At 36.7% G+C, this 12,800-nt stretch overlaps 2 protein-coding genes across 2 annotated transcripts in view; one reads left to right on the top strand and one right to left on the bottom strand.

Annotated features, from left to right (window-relative positions):
- Positions 1 to 12,800, top strand: part of LOC124641125 (calbindin-32) — a 154,632-nt gene that overhangs the window by 90,706 nt on the left and 51,126 nt on the right. The gene's annotated exons all lie outside the window — the stretch shown is intronic.
- Positions 3,042 to 4,396, bottom strand: LOC124641137. The gene is made up of 3 exons (XM_047179121.1): positions 4,273 to 4,396; positions 3,841 to 3,947; positions 3,042 to 3,371 (listed from the first exon to the last, which is right to left on the bottom strand). The coding sequence occupies exons 2-3, from the start codon at positions 3,945 to 3,947 to the stop codon at positions 3,140 to 3,142; spliced, it is 339 nt and encodes a 112-aa protein (XP_047035077.1). The 5' UTR covers positions 4,273 to 4,396; the 3' UTR covers positions 3,042 to 3,139.

Here is a 12,800-nt window from a genome sequence, read left to right on the forward strand (position 1 = left end):
ACTATAATAGTGGATATTGTTGAAGTATTTTTAACGCGCCTCAATAATTACCTCAGAATATCGTAAAATATATAAATTATTATTATATAAATATTTTTGTATCACATACCTACACGATATTGAAATTACATACTGGACTACATTCGTTTTTAGTAAGTTGCTTGTTCGATATTTAGATATATTTTACTACAAATGCGATAAAAACCTATAAATTTCTCGATTACTAATAAATAATTATCTTGTAAACATGGCGTCCATTGAAAGCAGCTTTAAGTTGCAACTTCAACCTTAAAAACTCCTCTCTGCGCGTCATAGCGCTAAGCTTCATTCTTCTGAAGGTCCAAGTAATATCTGTACCACTATTGCAGTTCAAGTCTGCACTGTGATACTGCAGATATCAAACCACACTATTAATGGCTACTTGTTTAGAGATCCGTAGAAGTCGTTGGCTCTATAATACGATGATATATTATACGTTATTGTTTAACACTTAAGTACTATGTGTTACCTTGTTTTCAGAGTACCGTTCAAAATAATTCAAACTTATAATGCACAACAAAATAAACAAGAACTGCATCTGTCCATCTAAATGGGAAAAACGGAGTGTTTCACTATACTTGAGAGTAAATAAATGGAGCTACTGATTTTTTTATATTCTTTAATAAATACATATTTTCTGTTATAAGTTTTTTATTACTTCAAAACAAACATTATTTTTCCTCTGTAACTGATTCGTTATCAGTAATTGAGAAAACAAAATCTACGGGACCCTTGCTTGTGTTTGTGAATAAAATAACAGAATGTATCCAAATGAGCAGGCAATATCTATTAACCTCATGCTTCTATTGTGGAGCCTTAATGTGGCTATAAGTAGAACAGAGGATCAAATTCCTACTTAAGTCTGCACAAAAGAACAAATCACTTCTGCAATGGAACCTTTAGTGGCAGAAAAGTGATCTTTTATACAGTTCCGTTAAAAAGTCTACAATTAGAGTCTTTATGCAGTTCTAACGCGTACATCAGTGGCAATAGAAACTTTTTAGCAGCTTTAACCTTTAACATAATTGTTTAAACTCTCTTTTAAAGATGTAGGCTGCAAATGGGTTGTAGAATGATCTCTTGTAAAACCTAGAGTGACATTTGGTTCAGTTTCTGCTGCCTTAAGTGATATTTACAGCTATGAGCAGCTACGGAAGCAATAGTAGAACTTAAAGTTACTTTCGGAACCCCTAAAGCACTACTGTACAGCTAACAGTTGCAAAATAGGCTGCTATTTCCACTAGTGTGCTAGTTGGGATATGATTAGGTACGACAATCCCGATATATCCGGTATCGAGTTATGAAGTAAGGAATGCCGACAGAAAAGTCGAAGTGGGACGCCAAATTAGTTGGAAAAAGCTAGGCAGATAAGGATAATGCTAAAATTAAGAGCGAAGTGGAGAAGAACCATTCGGAAAGCATACCCCACCACCATGTGGGATACATAGCAGGAAAGAGAGAGAGATAAAAATAATGCCAAAATGGATAGGTACCTATGTTTTTCTTAACGCTTTCTCGCTAAAGGAGAAGTTCACATCCTTGATCATTATAAAAACCAGAAAATTGTATGTTATTGTTTTTGTTTACATAACAAAGTAATAAAAAGTTGTGGTGGCCTAGTGGGTAAAGCACCAACCTCTCAAGTACGAGTGTGTGGGTTGGATTCCAGGTCAGGCAAATGCAACTTTTTTAAGTTTGTATGTACTTTCTAAGTATATCTTAGATACCGTTGACTGTGTTTCGGATGGCACGTTGAACTGTCCCGTGTTGTAGCCTGTCGTTACGGGTAGTCAGAAGCTAGCAAGTCTGACACCAGTCTTACCAAGGGGTATTGGCTTGCCGGGGTAACTGGGTTAGTCAAGGCAGTCGCTCCTTGTAAAGCACTGGTACTCAGCCGCATCCAGTTAGACTGGAAGCCGACTTCAACATAGTTGGAAAAAGCTCGGAAGATGATGAACAAAGTAAATAATATTTAAGCAAGTCATTTAAAGAATGAACATGAATCTGGATATACGCGCCATAAAATATTACAAGTCATTTATATATGTAGTAACGACATTTTTATCAGATTAGCTCTGATTGGAAGTCATCTTTTTTACACAAATACTTCGACAGCTGTTATATGTAAAAATGCGCGTTTGATTTCTATGTTTGTATGTCTGTTCGTTTGCTTAATTACTCATTTATGTTATGCCATAAGCAATTTATATTAGAAAATGCAACAGGCTTATTCATAGTAAACAGTTGTTTTCTAAAAAAAATATACACGCATTCGCATTGAGAACCTCCTTCTTTTTGGTAAGTCGGTTAAAAACGAAAACAATTTTCATATTAACAACCATCAGAATAGCTGCGGAAACTACTACAGTTCATTTTGATTATCTAAAAATGATTTTCATTGATAATGGGATGGTACAATATCCAATCAGAATGATTAAAGCATCAGCTCTTAATGTATCTAGAAGGTTCGCGCATCTTGTTAAAGTTCTCGCAGAATGTTACGTCGCTCCGAAACTACATTCTGAGAACAGGACCGCTCATGAGTCTCTTCCCCTCCCTCATCCCTCCAACCGCTGATACCCAACATTGGTTTCCGCGCAGCTACTCACGCAACGTTCAGTGATAGCAAAAAGTTTTTCGCGAACTATGCCACGGAGGAAAGAGAACCAGTTGTGTTTGTATTTTTTAATTACCTACCAAATGAATTACAAAAACATTTTTTGTTTTTCCAAATATCCTTTAAACTCATAAATTCAGAATTTTGTCAGTACTCTCAAGGAATGTCAATTTCAATGTCATACCATACCTCAAAACATGTTTCTTTATACAATTTATACATTGATCAATGAGCGTCGTCCGAGAAAAAAAAAATTGAAACAGCGCGCATGTTTAATCTCCTTATTGTCCCCTATTGTCAGAGTTTTCTAAAATTCCCCTGACGACCTCTGACGTGGAATAAAAAAGTGCATAGGTTGCTAGGGTAGTAAAAATAAAGAAATAAATAGGTACGTACAAAAACTTTAATACAAAAAAAAATCTTCAAAACAAGTCCTTATCAAAAAGCCTATCATTGTTGTTGACATCCAAACTGTTGCTCAGTCTATCGTCCCCAGATTTCGACCATGTAGTAGTAACCACGGCCTCTGGCTGACGTCAATCTGATGGTCACGTTGTTCCTGTTAACCCCCCCTGCCCTGATGCTGGGGACGCCAAACTGCGTGGCACCGACTTCTGTAGCCCTGATAGAGCTGATGCGAACAGTGGAGTTACCCCTGTAGGTAACGTCTTGGTATTGCACAGCGTTGGGGATCGCGTTTCTGCGGTAGTAGTTCCTGTAAGGATAGGTGAATATTAGTGTTGATTAGTTGCTACACCAGCAGTGTTGAGGTTGCAATCGTGATTATTGAGAATAATTAGAGAGAGACCCTTTATACATCAGACTAAGCTTTCCGGCAACGGCCTAACATATACTATTGGTCCATAGTTGAGCGATGGTATTCTTTGTCCAGATGGTTTTTTTTTATAATAATAGAGACAGTCCAGAAAAATAATATGCATTTGCATACTAATTGATAGCTAGATTAAATTATCAGCTGACTAAACGTTTGCAGTCTTCAGGGGGTCTTATAAACCTGCAGAAGGAACATAATTGACGATTGAATTCTTAACCGTCGTTACCCGGGCAACCCAATACCCCTTGGTAAGACTGGTGTCAGATTTACTGGCTACTAACTACCAGTAACGCCTGCCAAAGATGTTCAATGACAGAATTCTTAACTGTGTAAGTGATGAGTTACGAACCTGTAGAGTAGTCTGCAGAACGCGCTGGGGTGACCCTGTGACAGGTTGGCAGATTGAGTGCATACTGCAAGTGCTGCCAGCACCACGATCAGAGATAAAGTCTTCATCTGAAATTAACAAAAACAACAATTATTGGAAACTGAAATAATCAATTTAAAAGAAAAACATTTATCCAAGTTAAGATTTTTATGATTTTTTTGTTTCTCGGTGAAGAAGATATACATAGCTAAATAAAATTAAGGCAAGGGATACTTTTCCTATGTTAAACCGATTTAAAAAATTATTTCAATACTGTGAAGGTACATATTTTTTATCCTATGGCAAGTTGTTTCTACGGGACGCGGGTATAACTGATAGAAAAGCTACTTTATTATCTTTAAGCTTTTGTGTTTTTTAAGAAAGTTTTTTTTTTAAAAAAAACAAGCGTCTTACGTTTTCGATTTTCTGTATTACTTCAGAAGTCAGCAACTATCTTAGAACCACTGGTTGAATGTGAGTAAATATCAGAAGAAGCACGAATTATATAGTACATATAGAAAATAAAACAGATATAAAATGATAAGATACTGTCATGACTCAGACACTCATCAAGTCGTTAAGTGTATTCGTTTCATAGAAATTATTTGTTTTTTATCTCCCTTAATCTTTATTTCCTCTTTTTTTCCAAATTACAGAAAAATGAGGAAAAGTGATAATTATCTTTCGTTAATTAAACACAAAAGAGACGCTTTTCAATTCAGGTGTATGTATGTACATACACACCTGCGTTTTTAAATATACATGTATATACAACATGTAACGTAATTAACGCACACCCTCAAACACCCCAATTAGAATATTATGTTATAATCATAATACACACACTGAATATTTAATTTAACATGTATATGCATTGTTATTTACTAAATTATATAGTTATACCAATTCTTGGAGAACTTTTTGGTCATACTACTACGCACGCAAATATCCGCTCGACTCGACACAACATAACGAAACTACGGAAAAAGCCGACAATACACGAAGTCTTATTACTTTGAGTTACGGTCTATTTGAATTTGTTTTGACTGTACAGGGTTAATCTATATCTATACATCTATACATATAATAAATCTGTAGAAAAGTAATTTTTGTACATTGAAGAAATTGACAAAAAAATAGCCAGCATGTTAAAGGATAACTAACAGAACCCATTTCCATCATTTTTGTCATTTTTGTCTGTTTGTCTGTTTGCCTGTTTATCTGTTTGTTTGTTCGCGATTCACGTAAAATCTACGAATTAAATGCAGACAATGCTTATATACAAACAATCTACGTAACTTGGGGTATTACTTAGTTTTTGTTTCATCGAAATCGATTCACTCTATCAAAAGATATGATTATATATAATAATTTTGTGAATTCAAGATGTAAAATATTACGACACGCAATCTATTTGTCAAAACTGTACATTTGAATGTTGTACTTATATTAGTTGATCGGCCTATTATTAATCTTTACACAGAAAATCACACCTTTATAAGTAACATCGGAAGAAAAAAAAAATGAAAATTTTGTTTAGCCAAGGTTAAAGTAGCTCCATCTGTGGTAAATAAAATACATCATCAATTTGTCAAAGGAGCGAGGTGGTAAATGACAATATTACCATACATTCTTTATAGAGGATTATTATTTCAACAGATGGAGTTGTGTATTTTCCGTAATTCACCATATTTTAACACGAAGTGTAATTTCTCGATAGACATTTCAATAGTGTTTGTCAGTTTGCCGTGCCACATCAAAATCCAACTATAATTATTACCTTGATGAAAGGAAAATTAATAAGTTCTCGGCCAAATTTAAAACGGTGCCATCTAAATTATTTTTTGAACATTATGTCAAAAATGATGACTTTAGTGGAACAATTAATTATCATTTAAAGTTACAGATGGAGTTCATATCAGGATTTTTTCATAAACATAGTTTAGCTTATCTTCCACTAATGTGGTGGCCTTAAAACAAATTACTTCGGGTGAGTAGTATTAAGTAGACTTTAATTATTTTTTCTGATGCAAAATATGTAAACTTAATCCTAGAAGAAATGAGGATCTATCTCTCGCAAGCGCTGCTAAGCGTGAGGTAGGTAATGTAGGATTCTGTAGCTTTAAAAACAAGCCCAGATACAAAGTGCAGATAAGAAATGGGAGCTTTCTCGATTTAATACCATACACACGTAAAATGCTTTATTTTATGCGTCTGAAAACGTACAAATTACGCGCCGCATACCAGAGACATGTTTACTTTCAACTTCTGATCGCAAATACACTGTTCACGATTACGAACAGTCTCAGTAAGGCCCGAGCCAAGTCTAAAAAAACACCTTTTATATAAAACTACGTTTGATGTCATTTAATCACAAAGACAGAATTGTTCTCTGTTGCAAATCCTATCCACCTATATCCTATCTTAATCCAGAATGCATTGCAGGTGTGCATTGCACAAAAACCAATGGTATCCTATTCGAGAAGTCAAAAGACTTGACCTGCTAACGTCAGCTTCTGCGCTAAGCAAGTGTTCTTAATAGTACCATCAGAATTACATTCATCGTTGAATGAGGTGATTAAATTTTCAGAAACCACAATAACAGTAGGAGCCAAAGCGTATGATCGCTTCATAGAGCTCTGATTGGCCCCAGGTGACCAAGTCAGGTCTGATTTGTTTGTTCATCAGATCTTTGAAAGTGTTTCGGTGGATACTTACTGTCGTCCTGTTTACGTGTGACACAAAATATGGTATATAAACGTCCTCCGCAATAGCGAAATTTTCCCGGTGTGCGGTAGTGACGCACAGTATACAACACTTATGTTTCTTTTGATTTGCTGGCTCCACCAAGAAATGGCAAATTGCGAGCGTACATTTTGAAAATCTTGGCAAAACTGCAGGTTTCAAGTACGAACACATGAAGTGGACTCGCACAGATACGTACATTTTGCCTATTCGTGAACTAATGCGATAAGAACTAAATCGATCTCAGTGGCGTGCACTTGGAGAGGCCTATGTCCAGCAGTGGACTGCGATAGGCTGATGATGATGATGATGATGATGATGATGATGAACTAATGCAAACATTTCGGTGGAGTCCCGGCTTAGGCCACCACATTAGGCGTGCGTGAGTAGCGCGGGCGCCGCGCGTGCGTCGCGAGCGCGTTGCGTGAGCGTCGCGTTTTGCTGCCCTGCGGCATTTGCAGCGCGCCTCGCGCCGCGCGCACGCGCCGCTCTCCTTGACGTTTAACTGCTAAGGCGTTTAGCGGGCGGCGGGGATAGCGGGCGAAGGGGTAAGAACGCAACTCGAGCGCCGCGTGCTCGCCGCGAGCGCGTCGCTTGCACTCTTCACACATGCCGCAGGGCAGCAAAATGCGACGTTCACGCAGCGCGCTCGCGACGCCCGCGCTACTCACACGCCCGAGGATCACGCACGCCTAATGTGGGGTCAGCCTTACCATAGTGAGTAAGTGCACAGAAAATCCCCGTCATACAAGTGTTTCTCCCCAGTAGAGAAACTATCCTACCCTATGCGCCTGCTGATGATGATGACTCATTTTATCATCCATCCAGCTATTCCCTAACTATGTTGGTGTTGGCTTCCAGTCACCGAATCTGTTTGAGTACCAATATTTTGCTTGGAGCGACTACCTATCTACCTATCTTCAATCCAGTCAACTACACAAGACGATATCCATGGTAAGACTGACAGACTTTCTGGCTTCTGATTAGTCGCAGCAGCTGCAGAAAATGTACAAATGACAGCTTTGTCAGACTCAAAGCATATAGACATAGATTATAGCTGTTTCCTGTGAAAATTACTTACGCACCTTATGTAATAATTTTCCAAATTGGCTGACTAGATCCAGGGATATTCACAACGTCACAAACTTTACTTCTTTTATTTAGATAAATGGTCACATCCACAACACAACCTTGATCAATGAATCTATGCGACTGCTAAGTGCTAATCCTAATTATACTGTCACGTGAAAGAATGCACCTACGGGATAAGTACCTAGTATTTTGACTATTCTATATTGCCCACGCAGACGAAGTTGCGGGCAACAGCTAGTATGACAATAATTTCCGTAGTTTTAATTATTTTTGGGATAAAAAATTACCTATATTAAAAATGATATAAATCGATTCAGTAAAAAATTCTGAACAAACTAATTTCAGGATGTGCGTTAATTAAGTTACATGTTGTATATGTCGGGTAGCGGGTTGTGACGTCAGAAACGCTTCTAGGTATTGGTATTGCGCTGCTGCATCCAACTAGACTGGAAGTCGACCCCAACATATGTAGATGAAATAAAGCGTGTTAAAAGGTTAGGTAGATAAGAATGCTGCCAAAGTTGATAAGCTTTCTTAATAAATGAAAACAATAGTAGGAAGCTAGTTTTTACCGTCAAACTTTTCGTCCACGGCCGATTTCGGCCACGGTGGCTGTTCTCATATAACGAGACTCAGCCAGCTGCGCAGGACATAAGTACATATTACAGTGCACGGTCATTTGCGCAGAAACAAGTGCACTCACTAATCCTTCACTCTCATAGCCCTAATCTCTCTCCGGTAGTGTCGGATTTATCTAGAATTCATTAAAAAAAACAGAAAAACCCACACTTAAGCCCTATACCCATTTATAGATTATCACGCCTTTTCCGCCTATTACAATTCAAATAAACCAACCTTTATCAATTTATACTATCATCAAATTGAAAGTGATTTAAGTAGCTTATCCAACATCGGATGATAATTACTTTTATCAGTTATCCAATCACATAACTAATTTATCGGAATTATAATGAAACACAAAGTTTAAGTGTGGTCAGATTATGATGTAGATTCGATGAAAGTTATGCACCTTCCTTCCTAGTTCCTGTCACAAGATTTTAGACAAATACCCAATTATATACTACAGTTTATATACCCAATTACACGCTATAGCTACAGTTAAAACTAAAAAATGAAATAAATACCTCCCGATCACTGTCTGTATCACTGCGTGCCCAAGATCCCAACGCTTGGTTTTGGCTTTTTACTAGGATAGTTTTCATTTTGATTATTATAAATATTTATAGTGCTGTAAATATCTATTTAACTAGAAGCAACAGTTTGTATGAGCAAAACATAAGTCATCGGTTCAAAACGAAAATAAGCAAAAATGTGATCCTTGGACCTAGTGCTCTGGATACAGGCTGACTCAGTCTAGAATAGCAAGCAGTCTCGTTAAGCTAGCAAACTAGTGCTTCTGCTTCGTGTAGACAAGACTATCTCAATTTCTATGCTAAAAGGTTCAGTCTAGTAAGCAGTTTTTGAACCTAAACCGTATTTCCAAATTTTAAAATATCCCACACTGCGCTCACCAACACACATACATGACCAACGCGGTGAGTTTGAGCAAAATCCCCTCAGCTTTTTCATCTGTGGACGTTTTTAGGCTGTGACAACAAAGCTAGTAAGCTAATTTACAAGCCAGCACAATTCGGGGAATAAAATTCTAATTTTGGGATAGTAGTGGGCCGCACAGTTGATTTACTATCCTAGCTTACCTATATATTTACTACACTACGAAGCTTGCTTTCAGTTCTGATTTCGTGAGTTAGCAGAAACCACGGCCTGAGGCTGTCTTCTAGTTCTAAGTTACTGTTACAGCCTTTTTATCGTCCCACTGCTGGGCACAGGCCTCCTCTCACACGGAGAAGGATTGAGCATTAATCGCCACGCTTGCTCAATGCGGGTTGGTGATTTCAGACTTTATTGTCCCGGTTTCCTCAAGATGTTTTCCTTCACCTTTTTTTTCAGCCATTGGTGTTTAGGATATCCTTTCCTTCCTTTTGTCTTTGTAAAGCACTGCATAGTTGGGAAAAAGGGGCGAAGGATGATGATGATGTCTAAGATATTGGAAAGTACAAACAAACTTAGAAAAGTTGCATTGGTACTTACCTGACCTGGAATCGAACCCACACCCTTAGGTATACTCGAGAGGTTGGTTCTTTACCCACCGGGCCACCACGACTTCAGTTCAAAGTAATCACCTTAAAATAACATAGCCCTATGAAAACAGCACTAGCATGTTTCACGTCAGAAAGCCAAGACCATTCTATAAAAAATTGTGTCCTAGATTGTAAAAGTAGAAGTCTCCATTGTTATTAAAAACTTTAGACATTGTACTTTGTTCTTTAGACTTTCGTCATTCATGCTATCAAAACCAAACTATACTAATATTATAAGCTGAAGGAAAAGTTTGTTTGTTTACTTGAATAATCTCAGGAACATTCTGGTCCGATTTGAAAAAAATACAATATTTTTGATAGTGTTAGAAGGTCCAATTATCGGGATAGGCCTTTTTATCTGAATACATGAAGAAGTTCTCACGGTACACGAGAGAAACCGCGTGCAAAAACTAGTAACCGATATGATTTCAGGAAACCGTCCATGATCACCTGATTTGTAGAATTTCTATAAATAATATCATTTAGATAAGATTTGCTAAAGTCATTATTTTTATCTTCAGCGGTTTTCCTCGTTGGGCTTGGCACGTGGATATTACAACGATATTTCGCAATATTTAAGACTTTTGCTTCTTAGGCGGGTTTTAATCTAGATAAACAATAATGTGAATTTCCAGTTAATTGTAAGTACTTTCTTAGTGTATATTTGGTACAAAATAGCCAGCGTTTAAGGAAAATAGCGTGATGTTAAAGCCTGAAACTGGTTATATCCACTATTTGAGTCTTCTAACTTCTTGATCAGTGTTATATAAAATTTGGTAAAAAAATAAAAAGGGCTGTGATGGTGTGAGCATTTTCCTTCTCCATCGTAAGATCTATAAACTCTTTTCTATTATCATCATATCCAGTACCCTTATGCCAATGTATTATTTGGGGTCGGCGCTCTTCTGTCTCCATTGTTACCTTCCTATCTGACGTCATTTCACAAGTACACTCTTGTGCCATAGTGCACAATCATTCACACAATCTATTCACAAATGTATGTACGAAATGTTATTATAAATGCGAAAGTAACTCTGTCTGTCTGTTACGCTTTCACGTCTAAACCGCTGAACTGATTTTAATATTTGGTACAGAGATAGAGTTGACCTTGACAAAGAACATGGGATAGTTTTAATCCCGGACTTTTGAAGAATTCTCTTGAAAATGCGATATAACCGAACTGGACGCGGACGTAGCCGCGGGCGGAAGCTAGTTGTATTATATACCTTAATTATAAAACTATGATGTGTGACTTTGTACCCATTGTACTTACCTATAAACAAATTCGGAGTAGATAAGTTCTTTTACAGATTATCTCCTGCTTACTCAGAAAGTTAGCATTCTCAATCTGATAACATATAAAATCCATTTTATAATATTGTTAAAGGATATTGAAAACAAGAAAACAAACACATATTTTCTCATACCTACATTACATTAAAATAACCGAATAATGTTGTTTGTGTACGTACACCCGCTTTTCAGGCTAAATGGGAAAACTTGAAATCACGTAACATTTCTCTAGACGTATCGGTTCGCCTTACATAAGAAGCGTTTTAGAATTGAACATTTCTAGCACGCGATTTCAAATATATCGGTAGCATTTCGATCCAGTTTTCATATTCATAAGTTAGCATTTCACATTAAACGGTTGAAATAGGAAATATTTGGACTACGAAGCCGTGTAATAGAAAATTGATACATTCATGATTTTTTTAAGAATGAATTGTAATGTGAATGAAAAAGCACATATTAAGCCACATTATTTGTATGGGTCAGTTCGTGACTGAAGCTTCGTCACGTTACATTCGATTTTGAACTTATGACCAGACCATTTTAACCAAAACGTTTTACTGTTTCGTTTGATTGAGAAATTCGCAAACTAGTAGGTGTTCTAGGTAGATATATCGTGATTGTAATAAAAGAGCAACATATTATTACCCTTGTATAAATGCGGATAAATATTGCAAGGCGCTTATGTGTCTGAGTGGACTATTAGTAACAAACCTAGTATCCACATGATTTACTCCACCAGCCCTAATATCTGATCACTGCTAAACGTATCGGATTGCCGTCCCATTCTGTGTCATTGCCGCCCCCTTCTGTATCTACGTCAACGCCACGTATGACTGGCTGATCTAGCTGATCAACCTTCCAAAACAGACGCCGAAAATCAGTCTTATTAGCCTTGAAGAAACGCTTAACATCTTCATCATATTTAACACGAATCACTATTAAATTATGTACTGCTTTCAAATTGTCATAACAAAATTACTTTTATAAACTACTTTTTGTGGCAATCATGTTAAAAGTTACTATTCGATGTTGCCCGGTCAAATGAATCAAGCAATAGACGAATTTTCCATCGTTACACGTGAAATCACTGTATAATCATAGTGTAAAGAAAAAGATACACGTATATTGACGACTATCTATAAGGAATAAATCTGGTGTTTCTTGGAAAAGTACGCGATTTGTCAACTGTTGGAGCTCAGCCAATGTTGCCACAGTTTTAAACTTTATTGGTTAGGAAACCGCTGCGAGCAGTTTTATTACGTCATTTATAGAATGTTATTGGTATCGAAGATAAATTGTATCAGTTTTCAGTAAAATATTTTATCGTCAGGCGCACAATTATTTATACTTTTCACAAAACTGTCTTCAAACCTTCTCTTAAATCTTACAAATATCATGCAGAAAACCGCATCTTTAGTTCAGTCAAACGTGATTAACACCTCCTTTTTCTGAAATCGGTTAAAAATACATAACTCATTCTTGTAAACAATGCTGAAAACAATTAAAAATTAAAGGCAGTTTTGATTAAATACCTACCAAAAAATGTTTAATAATGCATTTAATAAATTAATTGTAATGCTAAATTATTTCTTTTGTCAACACAAACAAGCGCCTGTTAAATATTAATAGCAATACCACCGCAATACA

Source organism: Helicoverpa zea, chromosome 22 (assembly GCF_022581195.2).
Source record: "Helicoverpa zea isolate HzStark_Cry1AcR chromosome 22, ilHelZeax1.1, whole genome shotgun sequence".
In the NCBI taxonomy this organism is placed as follows: Eukaryota; Metazoa; Arthropoda; class Insecta; order Lepidoptera; family Noctuidae; genus Helicoverpa; species Helicoverpa zea.

Coding starts and splice junctions, on each gene's coding strand:
- LOC124641137 (XM_047179121.1), bottom strand. CDS start 3,947: ATGAAGACTTTATCTCTGATCGTGGTGCTGGCAGCACTTGCAGTATGC. Junction 3,372..3,840: donor TTCTGCAGACTACTCTACAG/GTTCGTAACTCA, acceptor CTATCCTTACAG/GAACTACTACCGCAGAAACG.